Source organism: Phyllopteryx taeniolatus, chromosome 4, assembly GCF_024500385.1.
Source record: "Phyllopteryx taeniolatus isolate TA_2022b chromosome 4, UOR_Ptae_1.2, whole genome shotgun sequence".
NCBI lineage: Eukaryota > Metazoa > Chordata > Actinopteri > Syngnathiformes > Syngnathidae > Phyllopteryx > Phyllopteryx taeniolatus.
Window position 1 is genome coordinate 28,919,970 of NC_084505.1, and position 22,953 is coordinate 28,942,922.

At 42.8% G+C, this 22,953-nt stretch overlaps 1 protein-coding gene across 8 annotated transcripts in view; it reads left to right on the forward strand.

Moving 5' to 3' along the window:
* The window catches only part of si:dkey-92j12.5 (multiple PDZ domain protein), a 48,365-nt gene that overhangs the window by 615 nt on the left and 24,797 nt on the right, over window positions 1-22,953 (forward strand). For 7 of the 8 annotated variants that reach the window (XM_061771368.1, XM_061771369.1, XM_061771370.1 and 4 more), the window contains exons 2-18: window positions 486-586; window positions 1,051-1,217; window positions 2,507-2,728; window positions 2,952-3,020; window positions 3,112-3,234; window positions 5,393-5,476; window positions 5,565-5,669; window positions 6,130-6,232; window positions 6,329-6,420; window positions 11,218-11,431; window positions 11,791-11,865; window positions 12,382-12,461; window positions 12,781-12,927; window positions 18,611-18,796; window positions 18,897-19,058; window positions 19,568-19,777; window positions 21,182-21,343. In XM_061771368.1, the coding sequence (XP_061627352.1) occupies window positions 574-586; window positions 1,051-1,217; window positions 2,507-2,728; window positions 2,952-3,020; window positions 3,112-3,234; window positions 5,393-5,476; window positions 5,565-5,669; window positions 6,130-6,232; window positions 6,329-6,420; window positions 11,218-11,431; window positions 11,791-11,865; window positions 12,382-12,461; window positions 12,781-12,927; window positions 18,611-18,796; window positions 18,897-19,058; window positions 19,568-19,777; window positions 21,182-21,343 (2,214 nt within the window). In that variant the 5' untranslated portion in view covers window positions 486-573. Of the gene's footprint in view, window positions 1-485; window positions 587-1,050; window positions 1,218-1,307; window positions 1,411-2,506; window positions 2,729-2,951; window positions 3,021-3,111; window positions 3,235-5,392; window positions 5,477-5,564; window positions 5,670-6,129; window positions 6,233-6,328; window positions 6,421-11,217; window positions 11,432-11,790; window positions 11,866-12,381; window positions 12,462-12,780; window positions 12,928-18,610; window positions 18,797-18,896; window positions 19,059-19,567; window positions 19,778-21,181; window positions 21,344-22,953 lie in introns of those variants that run through there. The other variant, XM_061771376.1, reaches the window with a different exon arrangement.

Sequence of the window (22,953 nt, forward strand, 5' to 3'; positions counted from 1 at the left end):
ATATTATTGGATTTTAAAAAGTGTTTGTAATCTTCATTGAAAAATAGAAACTATTATATGATTCAGTAAAACTACACAATTGACTACTAAAATAATCCACCTTTTGTTTTCTTAATTCATACTGCTCTTTATTGGCTCTCACAAGATTGTGCAAGTGTACCTAATGTATGCATAATTATATACAGTGGACCGATGGCATCATGTCACAGTAAATTACCATCGGGGGCTGGTAAATCCTTTTGGAGATTTAAATCCCGCTAAAGAGCATTAGTTGACAAGCCATTCACTTCAATAAATAAATAAATAGATCAACGATAATGGCAAGGGAAATGCAGAACAGATGTGGAACGCATATTGGACGCATTTCTTTAATTATGATGGGAAGAAAATTCTGTGCGGAGTTGCAATTAATTGCTGCAACGTACTTCAGAAGTATGCTGGCAGCTTTTGCACATAAATTGACAAAAGTATTTCATTCTTTTTAGGTGTTGAAATCGTAGGTGCCAGAAAGGAGAATGACATTTAACTGAGACAGGAAGTCGCCGAGAAAGTGCTCAACCAAGCAAATCTCTGATGGACATCATGGGTAAGTCCATGAAAGACTTCCCGACCAGACACACATGCTCTATATGTACAAATGTACAGACTACGGTGTCAGGCAAGGTTGCCATTGTGAAATTCACATGACACGTGCATAGAATTGATCGTTTGACGGTCGCAGAAATGAAGTCGAGTAATGTATGCTCGAGTCTCACAACACGACGGCGACAATGATGAGGGTTCAACCTCCAAGTTCACTTCAACCAACCTATTGTCTGACTTTGGAGGCTCCTTTTTCTTGATCATTTTGGTCAGTTTCACCAATGCACCTTTGCGGCGTTTGAAGTTCCGCTCAACAATACTTATGAGGATAGAGGGCAGGCTTCCATTTATGCTCCCAGAATATGATAGACATGAGTATTAAGGACACACCAGATGACTGCAAAGTCATCCAGGAGAAACCTTGACGCTGAATGACACACAAATTAATGATGCCGAATTTGTGCGCAGATACTCGGCGCGCCTTGGAGGCTGTGGAGCGACTTCAAGCCAAACTGAAAGAGCGAGGGGAGGCCCCCGCCCAGGAGAAACTTAGCCTGCTGAAGACTGTCCTACGGAGCCCCCTCTTCCTTCATATTCTCAGTTTACAGAAAGCTCAGCGGAAGCCCCCAGCCAAGGTACTGCGTGAGCGGCAGTTTGTGTGGGTGTTTGGTATACATTGACTGGTGAAGAAGTAGCTGGTATCGTTCCCAAAATACTGAATGCAGGAAGCAAACCGGATGAGTAATCAGCTTACCTTGGCTTACCACTAAAGCCTGAAGACAGAGCGAGGGAGTGAGAAGGAGGGGTGAAGGAAGAAGTGGTGATACTGTATGTAATGTCAAGGAGTTTACAACACTCATGTATACGTTTTGAGCCAATTGTTGTTTTGTGTCTGGGATGTGGTCCTCTTCCTAAATGTAATTATTGACATCACATTAAACTGTCTTGTAGAATGTGAAAGATAAGACGTAACCAAAGTCTGAAACTTATGTTGCTTGGCGGTGCATCAAGGCTTGGTAGGTGTGATTAAGCCTTAGCAGGCTAACACTATAAGACCAACACAAGCATCATTACATGAGTGAAGTAGCAGGATTCGTCTTCCTGTTAACTTTCAGGGGACATGAAAGAGAGCTATTGTACCAAATACCCCTTGGCCTGGTAATTCTTTAGTATTCATAGTAGTACATCATTCATAAGGTTTGGTGCCTTGCTCAAGAGCCCCCTGACAGATCTCAAAGGTGCATTTGCCCGTCTCCGACCACCAGTCCCAAGACTTTAACAACATCCATCCATCCATTTTCATTACCGCTTACCCTCACTAGGGTCGCGGGCTGCTGGAGCCTATCCCAGCTATCTTCAGACGGGAGGCGGGTACAACCTGAATTGGTCGCCAGCCAATCGCAGGGCACATAGAAACAAACAACCATTCGTACCCACATTCACACCTATGGGCAATTTAGAGTACTCAATCAACCTAGCACGCATCTTTTTGGGATGTGGGAGGAAACCGGAGTGCCCGGAGAAAACCCACCCAGGCACGTGGAGAACATGCAAACTCCACACAGGCGGGGTCGGGATTTGAAACCCGGTCCCCAGAATTGTGAGGCAGATGTGCTAACCAGTCGTCCACCATGCCGGCACTTTAACAACAATTAGCCCTACTAATTCCATCCTTCAATTCCGTCACACACATGCTATTCCTCTCTGTCTCCATCTGTGCTTTCTGCAATTAATGTCTCCAACTTCACCATCTCCTTATCGCCCCCCCCATCCATTCCCCTCTCGATCTTTCCCCCCTCTCTCTCGCATCGATCAATCCTTCTCTCGTTTATCTGTTTCTTTCCCTATCACACTCTGCCTTGCTAAATCTCCCCCACTTTCCCCTCCTCCTTCCAATCCTCCCTGGATGCTTCAATGCTACCAGGGGAAGGGTCTTACCAAGTCATCGTCCATGAACTGTGGCAAATGCCAGGGTTTGGCCATGGACGCCAAGACGCTCAGCCACAGCGACTCCTACACGTGGGCCATGGAGAACCAAAGACCCAGCAGGTCTCTCCACAGGAACGGGAGTGTTTCCTCTCTGGACTCGCAGGATCTGTCCTTCTCAGACATCTACCCAGACAACTGCATTCATACTGAATCCCAGGTACCTCCACTATGAGTCACAAGCAAGTGATTATTCATAGTAACAGGGAGCAGTTTACTCCTACGGCGCTCACTCCATGAGAAGACGCAAAGCATTGCCTTTCAAAATGTCAATGTGTTAGAGAATATGACTTCAAACAACACAAGCGCTGCTGGGTATAAACTTGCGTGGTGCTGCTCGGCTTACTTGATGTTACTTCAGGTTTTTCTGTCATTTCTTATAGTACTGCACACCACCTCGAATATCCCGAACCATGTCTATGGGGAGGAATCTGTCAGCAGTTGCTCATGAGGTAAAGAAAAACTCACATATATACTCTATATACTGTCATTGAGTTTGATGTTCTGTCTTCAAGAGGGTCTCGGCCCTTCTTTATTTGTTAGAGGCGTCACGTGGAGATCATAGAACTGACCAATGATGGGAAAGGGCTCGGCTTTGGCATCATAGGAGGACGGAGCACAGGAGTCATGGTCAAGACTATACTGCCTGGTGGAGCCGCTGGACAGGTAATTGAAATATCACGTAAAAACATTTGATTTGGAAATTCACCGGCCGTGTTTACATCAACGCTACTCTCATATAGTATAGGTGTGCGTTAGGGGCTTGCAGCTGCTCATAGTTCAAAGTAGACTACACCTTAGTATATAACTTGCATTATGTACTGTGTGTGTGTGTGTATACAGTATATATTCTGTATGTATCTATCTATATATATATAGATATATATATATATCTATATATATATATCTATCTATATATATATATATATATATATATATATATATATATATATAGATAGATATATATTAGGTGTTCTCAGTGATTGGATTAAAGCAACGGTTGGATTAAAGACAATTGGACCTCTTCTTGGTTGTCTTAAATCTTCACCTCATTGTTTACAAGTACCGACAAATGTGTGATGAATCTCATTTGCCAACAACAATGACAACTCCAAAGTTCCTGAATGTTTTTATGCTGTGACGTGTGTCAGAAAGGTTCCAGGACTGGTGTTACAAATGCTATACTTCAAATCCAAACTAGAAGTTGTCCCTTTCGAAGTAATCACCCTTGAAGCCTGTTCTGCCATGTCTTTGTGCACTCCTGGAAGGATTCTTATGGATCCTTCACATCTCGCGGCCATCTTGTCGTCCACGTCTTCAAAACGGGTCCCCTTGATTATTACCTTGAGTTTGGGAATGAGGAAAAAAAAAGCACACGGATCCAGGTTACGTAAGTAGGGAAGTTGCTCCAGCAGGGCGATGCCTTTCTCGGCGAGGAACTGTCGGATGCTCAGGGCATTGTGAGCAGGCGCTTTGTGACGCGGTGAATCAGCCACATGTTGTTTAGCCACAAATCGTCGCTTTTTTCACGCACTGAACGAAGCACAGGATCTCTTAGTAGACCTGCTGGTTGATCATCTGGCCTTGTGGCAAGAACTCGCAGTGGGCGATGCCCTTCATACCTAAGAATGCGAAGAATACAACTTTTGACTATGGACTTTGAGTGTCTTGAGTTCTTTGGCCTAGGCGACATCGTCTCTTCCACTGGTGGCTCGGCATTTGGTTTCCGGGTCGCACTCGGAGATCCAGGACTCATCATTGGTGTTGATTCTCCCTTGCAAGTTTGGTCTCATCATCCGTCACTCTGCTTATTGCTTGATGACTTGACACAGAAGTTGTGTACGGTATAAAAACGAGGAAAAAAGTTCCATCGCTTTAGACAGCTGAGCTCACAGTTATATACTCTCGGGCTATTACAGATTATTTATTATTGATTTAATTTAATTGAGAGTTGTGATTCGATTGTGATATGGAATTTGTAATGGGTCTTATAATAGATGGACATATACCTGCTCTATTATTCATGACAACAAAACCTTAGGTCTATCCCGTCCCATTAGCAGGATCCTCTTAAGCTTCCTTATGGGCTTTGTAATGATGCTTTTGAAATATTATCCTTCTTCTATCTTTTTGTCCAGAGGTGCAGCACCTCAGCCCATAAATTGCCATTCAATTGGCAGATGCTGTTTTTTCTTGGACATTGGGCCAATTATGTTTGTGCCCTATTAATTTTGCCAAGCAACAAATGATCAGGTAAGCTTGTGATGTGACCAGGAAATTCTCAATGAAGATTTGGTTGAAATTTGGTTTCTGCACTTGCTAGACAGAATTGTTCTTCAGCTGAGAGGCTTTATTTTGAGTCTTTGCGCATAATTGTTCATGTGATTCACAAAATTACCAAGACAACATTTTAAAAAGCTGCTAAAACAGTAAGCGAAAGTAATGTAGTTTGGCTACGACAGTGTGCAGCCAAGCTAATTGGTTGGTGCCCCACCATTTTGTTTTCACATAAAAGACTCACTTAAACAGTTCCCCTGCTGTGGGGGGACAGTGCTAAGTACTGCCCCACTGTGCCAGTAAAAAAAAAAAAAAAAAAAAAAAACTCTAAAGGTCAGCAATTAACACCAGGCAAATGAATGTAAGGATTTGATTGAGCCAGGTACGATTTTGTTTGTGCTATTTTAATCTACCCTTCTCTCGCTTCCTCCTTCTCCCACAGACATTTTCTCACCTAATGTTTATTCCAACTCAAATTTGCTCGAGCATTATCCCCTTTAACGAATTAAAAGAAAAATGTGTTTCGATTCAATTTTGCCACCCCAAGGATAAACGTCTGCGCAGTGGGGATCAAATCTTGCGCATTGGAGACACCGATCTGGCTGGCATGAACAGCGAGCAGGTGGCGCAGGTGAGTTGCTAGCTAGATAGCGAGATATGTACAGAGATAGATGAATGGAATAGATTCATGCATATTGGTCGCCCTTTTCCTTGCCCAGGTGCTGCGAAACGCTGGTAGCAAGGTTAAACTACTCATCGCCAGGGATAGCAACAAGGACAACCTTTCCTCTCCTGTCCTCAGCCAGGAGTCCTTGGATGGCGAGGTGTGTTAGCCATCCCAAAATTTACTCCATATATTAAAACACTTTGCCCTTACAAAGACATTAACACTGAGGTTTGATTGCGTGAGTAAGTCACTAACCCAGTGAACACCAGAGCAATTTTCAGAGTTTTAACGATGATTACACTTACCAGTGGTTGAATTCCTGTCAATTTCATTTGATTTTAATCGAACATTTAGCCTTGCTAGACTTTGTTTCGTTGGTGTTTACTCATTTAGCATGTTTGAGCATTTTTTTCACAACATAAGAGGGCCAAATAAACAATTCTCAATGTGATACAGTACGTTAATTAACATTAACTGCACAGTAACAGATCTATTGTTATAACAATACCCCGCAAATGAAGTCCAAACTGCACACATAGTTATCTCATTGTTCTAAATAGACTGTGTAGGTGTTGCTTTGAGTGTGTATACAATGTTGTCTTTGTGGTTCTCACCAGCTCTATGACTTGAATGATGACTACGAGTTCAGTGTGCAGTTCACTAAAAACAGCCGGGGGCTGGGATTCACCATCTCCAGCTATATCGGCGACCTAAACTCAAGTAATGAGAGAGGTTTCCGATTTGAAAATCAAAACAAATGCAACCAGAAAGGGCGCTGTTTGTTGAGCTTTTTGTTTTTCTTTTTATCCTCCTCAGTTTACAGTGCTGGTGTGACAGTGAAGAGCATTTTGAAGGGCAGCAGTGTTGACCAAGATGGACACATTCACATTGGAGATATCATCCTGTCTGTACGTTTGGGGGGGAAGTACATTTTTTAAAATTGTTTTGCACTGTAACGTTACATGCAGTTGAACCCCCTAAGTAAACACAACATTGATTGAGTTCAGGATTCTTTGGGATTTAGAGCACATTTTTCACCTATGAATGATGACTAAAGAAAATAATCTGACAGAGACATTTGCACCTCTTCACCAGCTTGAGATAAATTCCTTCTTTTATTTCTATGGCTGTCATCACACACACAAAAAAAAGAAATTGAATTGTTTGAACTTTGAACCTTTTGAGATGCCACTATAATCAGTGTTACACTTAAAGAGCAGAAAGTGACAGTCCAACTGCTATACAAAATACTATTTTGTCACGAGAGACCTCAGGGTTTACAGTAAGCATGGCAATAGTACGTGGATTGAGATATTGTGATGCGCTATGACCCAAAATGGAAAATGTGGAGACAGAGGTGTATGCATGCAACATGGGGGGTCTGAAGACCTTTTCACTCTGCACTTGGTTTTCTTGGTGTTCACCGTGCGGCAGGGCGCATGGACGGCAGCGCTCCGGTGCAAACTTGCGCGTATTTGGAAGTGGTCGTTTGGTGGCCTAGTGGGAAGTTGCTCAGTTGCTGGTTGGTTGATGGCTGTTAGCACTCAGACGTCACTCCGACAACCCTTCTCCTATTGGCTGCGGCGTCTGACGTCACCGCAACGACGCGATGGCAAACGCTTACCTTGCGTGGCGCGCCGCAAGCGACACGGCGCTCCGTCGTTGCGCCCTCGCGGCACATACACAATGAATGGGTTCGTCGATGGCGTTCTGCGCCCTGCTAAGTGCTGAGCGAAAAGGCCTTAAAGGAAATACAATTACGTAACACGTATTTTCAATAATATCGAGTTCATTTCTGTCCTGGTACCAACTAAACTTTTGTAAACTTATGGGTTTCAAGTAGCTGTTTGTACCTTCAAGGTAAAGGTCTGTTCCTGTAAAAGTAAAGTAAGAAAGCACTGCCTTTGAGGGCCATTAAGGTACAATGATATACAGTATTTTCTGGTCTGAGAGTGCCTGGAGGGCCGTGTAGCCCTGGCAGTACAGAATATATAGTAAGCCTCTTTTTGCGGGCTTTGTGACCCAACATTGGCAAAAAAGTATTTCTGGAGCTCATTTTTAACCGCTGAAAGTACTTTTTCTGCGAGAAAATTACATACAGAGGAAACTAAAACATCTGGGAACAAATGACCATAACAATAAATGTCTCAAACAAGCTCTCATGGAAGCTGGTCTCACAGATAAGTAGAATCCAGGCTTGAATCCACTTGTTTATTTTTAATGACCTAGAACAGCCAGTGCAAGATTCGCACAAGGTCACAAGTTCAGGTTGGTCCTCGTTACAGACCGGGATAACAGCAGTGTGGATTAGCTTGACCAAACTTTTTTTCTCAGAAAAATCAAAGGATATAAGGGCTACTAATAATTTTGTAAACAAACTAAAACCAAACCATCAAGCAATAATATTTTGTCATATACTGTATATTACCGTATTATTATTTTGGAAAGCTGCTCCATCAACACTTTCTGTAAAAGGTGAGAAGACAAATAGTTCAGGATTTTTCAGGATTTTGGGGTGGTTTTGAGGCTTCCCTGTATCCAACCAGAATCGAGCCGTCCGTGGACATCTCCGCATTCAGAACCAAAAACAACGAGAGCAATCTGGAGTATCTGGAGATCATAAATGTAATACGGTCACAAATCGACCTCGACACGGAGCAGAAAATGGAGGAGTAACCAGTCTCCACCGTGCCGACTATAGAAAAGCTATATATAAAACCAATTTATTATTAATCATAGTAGGGCCTGTGACAATAACTAATTTTCCTGGCTGATATATTGTTCCACGAATAATTGCAATAAACAATGTAATTGTCAATCTTATTTTTGAGACCAATTTAACCACTAATGTAATAATTTTATTACAAAATAATGCAAGTCCACCCTTTCAAATGAAATAAAATTTTACTTCTCATTTGTAAATTTGTACCATTGTAGTTTGAATGTCAAGAACTTTTAAATATCCTGAATGAATAAAAAAAAAATCAAAACAACTATAAAAACATTTACTGTCTCCGTTATGCACATCTCACACTGCACATGATTAAACATCGCAACCAAAACCAACAAAATAGACCTCGTCTCAGTTATTAAAAATAATCATTCAAACATAAAATTATTTATTTTAAAATGTCATCTTTCACTCTGTTATTTTAATGAATGACAGTATTTCTTTTGCAATGTAGCGAACTAGTAGGTCGACTGACCTCTAAATTGCCCTTGGGTGTGAATGTGCGCGTGAATGGTTGTTTGTTTATATGTGCCCTGCGATTGGCTGTTCAGGTTGTACCCCGCCTCTCGCCCGAAGATTGCTGGGATAGGCTCCAGTACGCCCGCGACCCGCGTGAGGATAAAGCGGTACAGAAAATGGATGGATGTAGCGAACTACACTTTCTGTGGGCGCACGCAATTTCGCAGTGTTACATTTGTATTTACTTTGTCGACTCGCAGTGAGTGCTCACTGTCGGGATGAAAACAAATTCGGGAATGTGTTCGCTTTGCTCATTTAGTTTGAAACAGAAATATTCCCAACAGGCTGTTGTATTTGGCTTTGCAATAATTTTTTCCTCCTAATTTCTGCTACGCTATCTTGCTGCGCTCAATATGTCCAGGCTGCAAAAATTAGGGTTGCGTGGTTGTGTTTAAATGCTATTTGTTTAGTACATGACGTGAGCCGTGCGGCAGACCGCAAATGACCCACAAGCCAGAGTTTGGACACCCCTGAGCTAGAGCTTTAAAGGGGTTATGTTCTGGGAAATTTCGTTTTCAACTGTTTGTATCCAAATAATTAGGTCTCTGGCGTGCCTGTTTACCCGTCAAGTGTGAAATTAAACAACCAAGTCAATCTTTTGTCAGCTGAAAAAGGTCTCCTGACCTTGAAAAAATTGTACTGTCACAATAATTCAATTAGCTAAGGGTGGCTTCGTGCAAGTGCAATTCATTTGCTCTATGTATGTGGAAATGTGAGGCTGGAGGGAGTCTCAGAAGTTTCCAATGACATTTGCGAGTGGCTGTATATGAAATATAGTCACTAGGGGCATTGGAAAAGGTGCTACTCTGTATTTAGTTGGCAACACTGACTAGCCCTCACTCCGTCGCATAACTACAGTATGCTCCATCCCTGGTTGTCATGGTAACAAAAGTCAGAGAGAGGTTCAACCCCCTCCCCCCGAAAAAAAGATTGATTTACTTGAGACAAGTAGATTGTGCTATGGTTCTTTTTCCTTTGTATATTTTAATGGAAGAAAGTGAGAGACATTTTATTAAGACAGCTTGAAACAGTTTTAAATTGTGTGAAAAAAAAAAGCATTATACGTCCCCTGTGGTTTTTTTTCAGGGAGAGTTTGGGTCTGTGATGAGAGCTTGTGCGAATTTATCCACAAAAGATTTTGTGATGTTTGTAGGAGAACAGGGAAGAAGAAGAAAAACCATCCTTTGAATGTGTTATATTTTTGTGTGACACATTACCAATGCAAAGAGGGAGTCTGAAATATTGATAGGTTGGATGAAAAATGTAATGGGTTCTGGATTAATCAACTGGGAATATGTGGAATTGTTTGAAAGTTTGAACATGTGGGATGCAGAACAATGAATTAAGAGTAACCGGTCCTAGCACATTCCTCAGGTGGCCACAGTTCTTGGTGTGCGCCGCTCCATTTTCTTGGCTATGTTTTGTCTTTCTATCCACTTGGGACAGCAGTAGCTTCATTTTAAGGACTTTTACCTCAGGGACTGAGCCTGGGGAATAGCGTGTCACCAGTTCAAGATCAAAACATGGAGGTTGGAACTTGGAACTTAGTGCTGGTGAGATGCGAGTTCATTTCAGATTGACTTGAGACCTGAAGGCAGCCCCCGCATTCTCATTATTATCCTCCAGAGTTGTGGCAAAGTCGCATATTCCCAAGTCTCAAGTAGGTAGTTCCAAGCAAGTCCCAAGTTACTGTGGTCAAAATCAAGCAAGTCGAGTCAAGTCATCCCTTCGTTTGAGCAAGTCTTAAATCAAGTCATTCAATCTTGCTCATCAACAGAATTATATTGGAGTGATAATAAAATGTTTCTTTACTGATTGTAATACCAAAAAATGATATTTACACTGATACAATTTAAATAAACAACAACTCAGTATGAAATTAACTGGTATTTCTGTTAATTACACAATTGAAAAATTACATCATTTGTTTTGAGGCCTGTTTTCCCAAATGTTTATTATTTAGTATTTGTATTTGTGAATGGGAAAATTAGAGGCATTGTGCACTTTGTAGCTTGTCACTTTATGAATTTCAGTCCATTACTTAACAAGTCAACCCATGAAAGGTGGCATCTACATAAACTGCACGTCTGTGCGAGCACATTCACATTGTTTTTTTTTCAATCAATCTCTACATTGTTTAGCACTTTCTTGTCTTCTCAGTTAAACACACAAATGGCATGAAGCTTAGTCGATGTTTGACCAGCTGTCAGCAAGTTTATCTGTGATGTTTACGTATCTGTAGTTAAGTCATTTTTACACTGTTACTCAAAAAAATGCCTGTATTTAATAACAATTGTATAATGGTAACAGTTTCACCCTGAAATGGACTCATTCTTTTTTTGTGGGAGCAGTTGCTATTGGCGCCTTCATTTTTTGGGGGGGAGGTAGCATTTTCTTGACACTTCCTTAATCTGTGTCGCCCCCCCACCCTCCTTTCTGTGTGTGCCTTCCCCAGGTGGACGGCGTGAGCCTGCAGGGCTGCAGTGAGCAGCGTGCGATGGAGGTGCTGAGGAGGACGGGTCCTGTGGTCAGACTGAGGCTGCTGAGGAAGGCCGTCCGTCTGAGTCACATCTTGCCCCCGGTCCCTCCGCTGCAGCCCCTCCGACACTCCCACAGCTTCCAGGAGGGCAATCCCTACAGAGTGGACCTGAACAAGATTTATGAGACAGGTGAAAATGTGGGCAAAGCAAAACATACTCGCTATATTTTCTCATTATTGATTTGATTTGATGGTAAAGCTCACCCACAGGTCCTACATGCATTGCCTCGATACAGTATTCCGAGGCTCCTTTTTAACACGAGTTTCAAAGAACAAAAAATACCACATGCTATTTATTCTTGAACATGTGCTCAGGTAGTAATGCTCAGTTTTGATTGACCCTGTCAGAGAGATATTTGTAGCTCCAGCACGTCATACAGCGCTTGCAGTACATCTCATTAAATTGTATGCGTATCTACTGAGTGCAAACTTGTGTTTCTTCATAGTCTGTTTACGTGCATGTTTGTTCAAATCCTCGCTTGCTCCCAGGAATATGCTCACTGCGTGAAATCTCCCGGCGTGCAGCGTACGCCAACAGACGACCCCGACATGATTCAAGAAACGGTAAGCTTCCCTTTCCTGCCTCATGCTGCACTGCAGTCTGCAAGTGGATGATGAGACTCGCTCTGATACTCTTAAGTATGCTTGTGGAAGAGCGATGTGGCGGCGAAGCATGCTCTTTGATGAGAGTCTATTTATAGTGTTGTGCAATCATGTGTTTATCCAACTCATACAGCTCCTTCCAGATGATTCGCCTCTTAGCCTGCCTGCATACATGGCTTTATTTAGACAGCGATCTTTGGGTTTGATTGGGGAGCTCTGTTAAATAGGCCTTGATTACTGCGAGGCATTCAAAGATCAAGTACAAGAAAATATTTGTTAGTCAAGAAATCGGATAGTGGCTGTGATAACGCACATTTCAGCGGCTTTTGCATGTAGACATCTTGCATTACCCCAAGGTCAGATATTGTCTTCTTTGTATTAAACAGTAAAGATAATGACTCACTGCTTTCTATCCCAGCCCAATGTGAAAAGGTGGTATATTAATTACCGTATTAAACTGTGTGTCTGTGATCCCAGGAGTGCAACTGACACCGGCAGAGGAGGAAGACCTCAGGATGAGGTGGCAACGTGCAGTTGGACCGAGATATGAAGTCATAGTACGTTTTCTTTGTAAATATACTTGCCTTAGCAACTATTCTATTACATTTCCCTAGTAGGACTATCAAAGGAGTATCTCAATTTACCGCAATGTAACCCTATGGGCATTCTTCTATATGTTTACAATATTGTATATTGTACCATAAACGATCATTCAGGTGCCGATGATGAAATTAACAGTTTGCACTAATTGAGTGAATGGGTTTGCTTTTGAATGATGGAATAGATATGAGGAAAATGTGATAACTTCATTGAAAGTGGGGGAAAAAACGTATCAATTATTAGCCAAGGTTTGGATTTTTGCTGTTGCTGTTTTAGGTTTGCCAGCTGGAGCGCTTCAGCGAGACGAGTGGCCTGGGCATCAGTCTGGAGGCTCGGGCCGGACATCATTACCTGTGCTCCGTTTTACCAGAGGGCCCGATCGGCCAGAGTGGCAAGATCTTCACTGGGGACCAGATACTAGAGGTGAGGGACTTGCTACTTGTAAATAGACAAGTCGTTAATTTCCTAACTGTCCCGCTTTGACCAAGATCGGCTGTTTCGAAAACGGATGAATGGGTGATTAGCTTGTCTGGACCTTTGCAGGCCGTGTGCTGAGGAAGAAAACACGGTCAAGGCCAATGAAGGTTGTCTGCCTCAAACTGAGTTGGGCTGTGTTTCTCTCCGAGTTCACGGCATTACAAGTTTTTTTTTTAATATTATTATTATTATTATTATTATGAACATTTCATCTAGTCATCTTTTAAGAGCATTGTTCCCCTGAAAGCGACTAAGTGGTAATAAGAAGGTGGGTATGAGTGTGCCCTGCATTTCTGCTCTTTAGCGGGGAAAGTTTGCTGCTCTGAGCAAGTTCATGCACCCACGCATATTATTGGTCCTTCGTGAAGAGAGCTGTTGAATTCGTAAACCATTTCCGGTCTCCAAAGCCATGTGACTGCTGCAGCCGTTTGGCGCCTCTGCTGTCCTCCTCCGGTCCAAATCTCGGTCACAGTGTAATGCTTTGATCTCCACCTCACAATTCCAGCATAGCGAGGCTGATTTTCTTCTCCAATTTTAAAACCAACCCCACAATTTCTCAGTGTACCAGAGTTTGGAAGAGGGAAACTGTACTCTCTGACCCCAAGTTTGACAGTTTTGTATTGTATGTTATTGTATATTATGTATTGTCCACACTAGGAGTAATTTTGAATTCATTTGTATTACAATACTTTGCAAATAATAACAGTACTATTATGATACCAACATTGTGTGATATGTTGAAAAGCATGACAGTATGAATCAGTTTCTATTGGTAGTTTAGGAGCTTTTGTTGTTCATGGAAAATAATGCTTTAACTGCATGTGAGAATTAACCATATCGCTGTTCTGATACACGCCTGTTTGTTCCATTAAACCTAACCTAAAACTACAACTTCCAAAGTTGAACACAGTCTACATGGTATGTCAGACAGGTTCCAGGACTGGTGTCACAAAAAATACATTTCAAATCCAAAAGACAAACTACAAGTTTTCCCCTTCCAAGTAATCCCCCTGGAGTCTAACACACTTTCCTTCTCTGCCACACCGTCATGTACGCCTACCTCATGTTATGACCATATTTCAGTCATCCACATCTTCAAAAAGTGTCCCCCAATCATACCCCTGAGCTCGGGGGAAGAGAAAAAAAAATCACACGTAGCCAGGTCTAGTGAGTAGAGAGGTTCCTCCAGCACGGCGATACTCTTCTCTGCCAGTAACTGTGGGAGGCTCCAGGCATTGTGAATAGGTGCGCTGTCATGGTGAAGCAGCCTCAGGTTGTCCTGCCACAGCTCTCGTCTCTTCTCCGAACTGCACTGAACTAAGTAGATGCTGCAGGATGCCATGTTTGACGTGCTGACCCTGCGGCGAGAATTTGCAGTGGATGATGCCCAATGAGATCAACTTAACTTTGACTTTGGACTTTGACCTTCTTGCTTTCTTTGCCCTTGGCGACGTCGTCTGTTCCGCCGAAGGCTCGGGCGTTTGGTCTCCGGGTCGAGCTCGAAGATTGGATCCAGGACTCATGAAACTCCCTAGCAAGTCTGGACTCATTGGCCTCATCATCACTCACACTGCTGTCTGCTAGATGACCTGAACCAGACAATAGGTGTATTGTTCTTCTTCTTTTCCTTTGGGATTGTTCCTTTACGGGTCGCCACAACGCGTCATCCTTTTCCATGTAAGCCTATCACCTGCATCCTCCTCTCGAACACCAACTGCCCTCATGTCTTCCCTCACGACATCCATCAACCTTCTCTTTGGTCTTCCTCTAGCGCTCTTGCCTGGCAGCTCCATCCTCATCATTCTTTGACCAATATACTCACTATTTCTCCTCTATACGTGATCAAGCCATCGAAGCCTGCTCTCTCTAACTTTGTCTTCAAAACATCGAACCTTGGCTGTCCCTCTGATGAGCTCATTTCTAATTTTATCCAACCTGGTCACTCCGAGAGAGAACCTCAACATCTTCATTTCCGCCACCTCCAGCTCTGCTTCCTGTTGTCTCTTCAGTGCCACTGTCTCTATTCCGTACATCGTGGCTGGCCTCACCACTGTTTTATAAACTTTGCCCTTCATCCTAGCAGAGACTCTTCTGTCACATAACGCCACCTGACACCTTCCTCCACCCGTTCCAACCTGCTTGGACCCGTTTCTTCACTTCCTGACCACACTCGCCATTGCTCTGGACGGTTGACCCCAAGTATTTAAAGTCCTCCACCCTTGCTATCTCTTCTCCCTGTAGCCTCACTCTTCCCCCACCATCCCTCTCATTCATGCACATATATTCTGTCTTACTTCAGCTAATCTTCTTTCCTCTGCTTTCCAGTGCATGCCTCCATCTTTCTAACTGTACCTCCACCTGCTTCCTGCTTTCACTGCAGATCACAATGTCATCTGCTAACATCATGGTCCACGGGGATTCCAGTCTAACCTCATCTGTCGCCTATCCATCACCACTGAAAACAGGAAGGGGCTCAGGGCTGATCCCTGATGTAGTCCCACCTCCACCTTAAATTCGTCTCACACCTACAGCACACCTCACCGCTGTTCTGCTGCCCTCGCACATGTCCTGTATTATTCTAACATATTTCTCTGCCACTCCAGACGTCCGCATGCAGTACCACAGTTCCTCTCTGCGTACTCTGGGTGTCATAGGCTTTGTCTAGATCTACAAAGACACAATGTAGCTCCTTCTGACCTTCTCTGTACTTTTCCATCAACAACCTCAAGGCAAATAATGCATCTGTGGTACTCTTTCTTGGCATGAAACCATACTGTTGCTCGCACATACTCACTTCTGTCCTGAGTCTAGCCTCCACTACTCTTTCCCATAACTTCATTGTGTGGCTCATCAACTTTATTCCTCTATAATTCCCACAGCTCTACACATTACCCTTGCTCTTAAAAATGGGCAGCAGCACACTTTTCCTCCATTCCTCAGGCATCTTCTCACGCGCTAGAATTCTATTGAACAAGCTGGTCAAAAACTCCACAGCCAGCTCTACTAGATGCTTCCATACCGCCACAGGAATGTCATCAGGACCAACTGCCTTTCCATTTTTCATCCTCTTTAATGCCTTTCTAACTTCCCCCTTACTAATCATTGCCACTTCCTGGTCCACCACACTTGCCTCTTCTACTCTACCTTCTTTCTCATTTTCCTCATTCATCCACTTCTCAAAGTATTCTTTTCATTTATCTAGCACACTATTGTGCTACACTACACCCAACCTGCTGCACATCCTTCCCATCTCTATCACTCTGTCTGGCCAACCTGTATAGATCCTTTTCTCCTTCTTTAGGGTCCAACCTGGCATACATGTCATCATATGCCTCTTGTTTGGCCTTTGCCACCTCTACCTTTGCCCTGTGTCGCATCTCAATGTATTCCTTTAGCCTATCCTCGGTCCTCTCACTGTCCCACTTCTTCTTAGCTAACCTTTTTCCTAACCACCAAGTCTCCTCCTCTCCTTTCCTACTAGAAGATACACCAAGTACTCCCCAGCCTGCCTCTCTGATCACCTTGGCTGCAGTGGTCCAGTCTTCTGGAAGCTCCTCCTGTCTTACCTCTTCTCGAAAAGCTGCACAACACTCGTCCTGTCTCAGCTTCCACCACATGGTTCTCTGCTCTGCCTTTGTCTTCCTAATCTTCTTCCCCACCACCAGAGTCATCTTACACACCACCATCCTATGCTGTCAAGCCACACTCTCCCCTACCACTACCTTACAGTCGGTAACCTCCTTCAGATTACATCGTTTGCACAAAATGTAATCCACCTGCATGCTTCTACCTCCGCTCTTGTAGTTCACCCTATGTTCCTGCCACTTCTGGAAAAAAGTGTTAACTACAGCCATTTGCATACTTTTTGCAAAGTCTACCACCATCTGTCCCTCCAAGTTCCTTTCCTGGATGCCGTACTTACCCATCACTTCTTCATCACCCCTATTTCCTTCACCAACATGTCAATTACAATCTGCACCAATCACGACTCTCTCTCTGTCTAGGATGCTCAGAACTACTTTGTCTAGCTCCTTCCCGAATTTCTCTTTCACCTCTCGGTCACATCCTACCTGTGGGGCATAGCCACTAATCACATTATACATAACACCCTCAATTTCAAGTTTCAGCCTCATCACTCGATCTGATACTCTTTTCACCTCCAAGACATTCGTAGCCAACTCTTCTTTTAAAATAACCCCGACTCCATTTCTCTTTCCATCTGCACTGCGGTAAAATAATTTAAACCCTGCCCCTAAACTTCTAGGCTTACTGCCTTTCCACCTGGTCTCCTGGACACACAATATATCAACCTTTCTCCTAATCATCATGCCAACCAACTCCCGAGATTTTCCTGTCATAGTCCCAACATTCAAAGTCCCCACATTCAGTTCTCGGCTCTGTGCTTTCCTCTTCTCTTTCTGCCAAAGAACCCGCTTTCCACCTCTTCTTCTTCTTCGACTTCGACCCACAGTAGATGAATTTCCACCGGCGCCCTGCAGGTTGACGGCGCCGGTGGCGGACGTTGTTAACCCGGGCCACGACCGATCCGGTATGGAATTCTTTGGATGAACGCTCATATTTGTTTGGCAAAGTTTTAAGCGGGATCCCCTTCCTGATTCAGTGTCTGATTCTGACTGAAACTGTATTTTAAAGGTAAAATCAATGAAGCACTTGTCTTTTATAACCAGTCACCAGTTAACTGCTAGTAGTTAGCAGATAACACTGGCAATTAATGTTCTTAGTTGGTGTACATTGTGTTGCTTAAAAAGCCAAAGAAAAAGCAAATAAAACCGCCCTTGATGTCCTGATCTCACAGGAGACTTTTCATACTCGTACTTAATTAATGATATTAATACTTAATAGATACTAATACTAAGACTTTGGGCTCTATTTTTGTAGACTGTGCAATGTGTGACGGACCGCAAATGTTGGTGTATCTTGATTTTCGTGCAAGCGTAAGGTTCGCTGGTGTCAAGATGTGTAGCGATGCAGCAACGGTTTTTCCTTTGACATCCGCCCAGCACATGTGACAATTTGGTGACTGGAAGCCGGTCTAAAATTACACCTGCTCAGTAGATAGACGGCTGGTCTAATGCGATTTTACTGAATTTGATCGAGGTGCAGGCAGACATAAGTGAGCTCCACGGACGTGTGGTGGATCAGATGTATTTCAATTCATAAATATATGAAGAGCAGACATCGAACCCTCTGAATCATTGTATCAAGCAATTCATTGATCCCATTATTATTATTATCATTATTATTACTTTGGGGTGGGGGGTGCACATGATTGATACGGGTGGGGATAGATACATGAGCTCTGGGGACACATTCTCCACGAAATAACCAAAAGCGGGTCTAGCCAGCCTCCACGCAGAGTTCCACAAAATGCAGCACTGGATTTGTGCTTGTCTTGAAAATGAAGTCCTTTGTATTTTTGCCCAATTTCAAAAGGCAGTAAAGTGTTAAGTGGATTAACCGCGAATATGCTAAAGTATGTTTAATACCAGCAATAGAAAACACAACCATCTCGATATAAGCACTGAAATTGTTTTTCAGACAACAACAAATAGGCCACAAATGCATAAATGTCTGCGGCTACATGCACATCATCTCATCTTGCTTGCAGGTGAATGGTATCCCACTTATTGGAGAGACACACAAAGAGGTGGTCAACATCCTCAAGGAGCTGCCCATGTGTGTTTACCTGGTGTGTTCTCGCATTGTGCCCCCTGCCATTCCTGACAGCGACGAGGAAGAAGAGGATGATGGCCAACTCACCCTGAAAGAGCTCCTGGCTGAGTTCAATGACAAGGTGAATGCAGGAGGCAGATGAGAATGGAAGGGCTGCTTTTTATTCTTTTTCCTTCAGATGGATAATGTGTTTTTTTTTTTCATTTTTCCCTCCTCCCCAGTTGGATCAGGGCTGCGTTATTCCCTGTCCTACAGCCGAGGACATCACAAAGCGCGGTGTGCCCCCTATGTCGCCTCCTCTGGCCATGTGGGAGAGAGAGGCGCAGGTGGTAGAGCTGGACAAAGGCGAGTCAGGATTGGGCTTCAGCATCCTGGACTACCAGGTAATAGACAAGGCCCTTAGCCTTTCTAAAAATGCACTAAATCAGACAGGAATAAGGTCCAGTCCCGCAATGTCACAGTCGCCTCAGTAAAGGAAATAGAGAGGGCAATATCGCAACAGACTTTTGTGTGTGAAAGTCAAAAAGAGATTTAATCTGCACAAATGCGGTAGAACTTTTCTTTAAAAAAAAAAAAAAAAAAAGCTTAAACCCCAGTTGCACAGTAATAAAAAAATTGTTTGAGAGAATTTAAAAATACCATGATCAAAACAACCCCAACCCAAGTTAGCTATTCCCAAGATCGCGCCCACGGATAACACAATTAAAAATAAATATAAATGGGGACATTTCCTCTTGAAAATGAAGCCAAAGCTTTTATTATGCATATGTTTTTACAGTATAAAGAACATCCGAGATAAATTGTCAGTCTTAAATTTTAAAATAAAGCAGGGTATTGAAGTGGTGTGTCGAAATCTTTCATGTGTATGGTCACCCATATGTTTGTCTTGCAGGATCCGGAGGATGCCACGAAAACAGTGCTAGTCATCCGCTCCTTGGTACCGGGCGGTGTCGCTGACCGAGATGGCCGCCTGCTTCCGGGAGATCGCCTCATGTTTGTCAATGAGACCGACTTGGAAGGCTCCAGTCTGGATTATGCCGTGCATGTGCTGAAGTCCACCGGTTACGGCCCCGTGCACATTGGTGTTGCCAAACCGCTGCCGGTATGTTGGGAAAAGTGCATTTCATGTATACTGAATTTGAAGAGAATCCGGGCCAGTCAACAATGCCCTAAGACCACCAGGCTTTCACTTTGTTCAACACTACAAGATCATCTTTTATGACACTTACTGTTTGCTGTTTTAGTCCGTCGTTCTGAAAATACAGTAGTGGCCTCGTTTCAACAATTGCCAGATGCGTTGTCTACTTGAAACGAATGTATGTGGCTCTCTTCAAAAATGGAAATTATTTGGATATGATGCCTTTCCAGCAATTAGCGTTACATTCGCCTCTGTGTTCGCGCTGTGTTTTATGTGTCGATTTTTTTTTTTCTCTTGATTGTTACTCGGAACTAGGCACTAAAGATTAGCTCCACACAGTCTGCCTGGGTTCTCTGCATTTTCTCAATAATGCGCATGCTAATTGGTTTTAAACTGCAATCTTACTTTAGATTGCCATTCATACTGTTGAAAGGAATTGTCATTATTTATGTTTACTTTATTAGTAATATGTAATAAAAAATTAGCAAATATAGTACCTTTCTTATAAACCCCTTGCTCCTAACAGACGCTTTATCTTGTCTTCAGTTGAATAAATAAAAGCCCCCGGCGCTATTTGGGGAATCTCGTTAAGTGACAGCTGACCATGTTACACAGTACCAGGCACTTTTTTGGTTTCAATCTAATGAGATTGAGTGCAGGAATTTAAGCAATTATTTTACCTTTACAAAGATCACAATACTCATTTTTAATTGATCTTTAAGAACAAGAACTGTTCTCTATTGTCATACTAACAGGTGTCTATATTAGTCCTTCTCACGTAGCTAAATATAAACCAAAAGATTTGAAACAGGCAGAGCATTTTTATCCTTATAACAGTGGAGTATTTGCTACATCTCTTGTGCTGAATCTCATTAGATTGCGCAAGTGTACCCAATAATGTGGCTAATAAGTGTACACACATGGCATGGATATTTTCTATTGTGTCCAACAGTGACAAATATTAGAATAAGCCGGATATCAACTATGACATATACATTCCGACTCAACTAATTGCCCTGTGGGACTCACATGGTATGTGACATTTTATTATCTAGGATAACTTAAATTACTGAGTGTACTCTCAAGAACAGTTCTCTCTTGTTGTGGACTGTGGCCTGGTAACAAGGACCAGTGGGTCCAGTTACAGGCCGTCTGAATATTTAATGTCCCTCCGAAGTGAACACAAAGCTCAGCCACACTAGAAATGCAGAGGCAAGAGGAGGAGGAGTGAGAGGTGTCTAATTTACTGCCACCTTCTCTTGCTTACTTGCCTCATACGTTGTAGTTTTGGCACTTTTCAGCACAGCGATACATGGATGTTCTAAGAGCAAGCTGCTACATTTCACATTGGTAATCGTGTGTCGTCAGCTGGAACTTTGCGGTGGCTTGACGCCCATCTTGGAGAGGAGCACGCGGGCATCCTGCGATGACAGCGAGAGCCACATACATGTCAACCTGCTAGCTGAAGCAGCCGAGGCCGACGCTTGCGACCTGGCGGATAACAACGTCCGACCATATTACAACAACTCTGTAAGCTCTATGCACAACACCTAAACCAATAGCTAACACTTTTGTTTTGTCTATTCTTCTTCCGCACAGTAGACAGTGTCTACTGCAGGGGTCATCAAGCGTTTGAAAACTGAAAGCTACTTATTGGCTGATGATTCATGCGAAGGGCTTCCAGATTGATTTGGACTTTTTTTTTTTTTAGAACTTAATTTTAATTTTTATTTTCACAGTAACATAATAACATGTTTCCTTTTATATACAGTACGTTTCTGTTTTAAAGTTGTGCAAATAGTAGAGATTGACCGATATGGGTTTTTCAGGACTGATACCGATGTCGATTATTAGTAGTTAAGAAGGCCGATAACCGATATTTGGAGCCAATATTCATTTGCAGTAAATGTGTAAAATATGGCGTAAAAGATTTGAATAATACAAACACTTAACTTCATTTAAATGCCTTAGGGTTAGGGTTAGGGTTAACCCTAACCCTAACCCTTTATTCAACCAAACAAAATACAAATAAATAGCTCCAGAAGTGCATGGAGTTCCTAGACTCACAAGCATCTCTTATAACGTTAAATAAATAGCTTCCTGAATTTTTTCCACAGTAAATAAAGCAACATTTAAATATAACTGAAATGACTTTGTTTTAAGTTAAAACACAACACAAGGTACAGGGAGTTAACAAGCTTGCACATGCTACAACGCACTCTATGCGCTCAACACTGTCCGGGAAGAATACATTTAACATTAGTTTTGTATTTTGTAGTTAGCAATATTGTAGACCTTGCATTGCAACATTGTGAGGGTTGCGTCTCGTGAAGCCGATTATTACCAAAATATTAGAAACAGCTCTCAGTATGATGCGGTCCAGTTCGACAATACTACAAACTACAACCGTGATTTTAAAAAAAATCTTGTGATGGCAGAAATTGTTATACTCTTCTTGGCTGGATCTCGTTAGATCGTACAAGTTAGTAGTCGTAATGTTGTGGTTTTCCTGTGTATCAGGTCTTGAGACCCTCATTATTACAGCCGAGAAATAGTAATTGCATGTCTTAAAGTAGATCACAATGCTGTTCTGTCGCCTGTTTTGTATGGAAAGCTGAGAGTAGGCTGTATCGGTATCACTGCGTCAGGTGCAGAGAAAGTGCTCCCTGTCAAAGACTTTCTCTCTTGGAGCAGCCTATTGTGTCAGACTTTGCGTAATTGCCTGTAATTGTCTGTTGCTGTAAGCGTAGCCTATGCCTCGTGCACGGTGACAGCACGCGGTGCAGCGCAAGAACATGATCTACCCTTGTCTCGCACGTAGCTAGTTGCACACGCTGAGCTCTCTCATCAAAGGTGTTGCAAAGGTAGCGTCTGAACTTCAGTGCTTCCTGTGAAGGTTCAAAGAACTTCTCCTCACTCAACCTTTCTCTTTATGGAAGCATCCACCGGGAACAGAGTAGTCTACCTTTGTTGGTCTGCTGCATCCTAGAAGCAATCCCGAGGCCTTCACCCTACAAACTTATTACTTTTGAAAATGACTTTTTTTTTCACGTCATGCTTCCTGTGCTTCTGAGGATGCTGTCAGAGTAAAAATTTGGAAGCTAACATGTTTGTCTTTTCTGTGCTGTTGTTTCTTATGA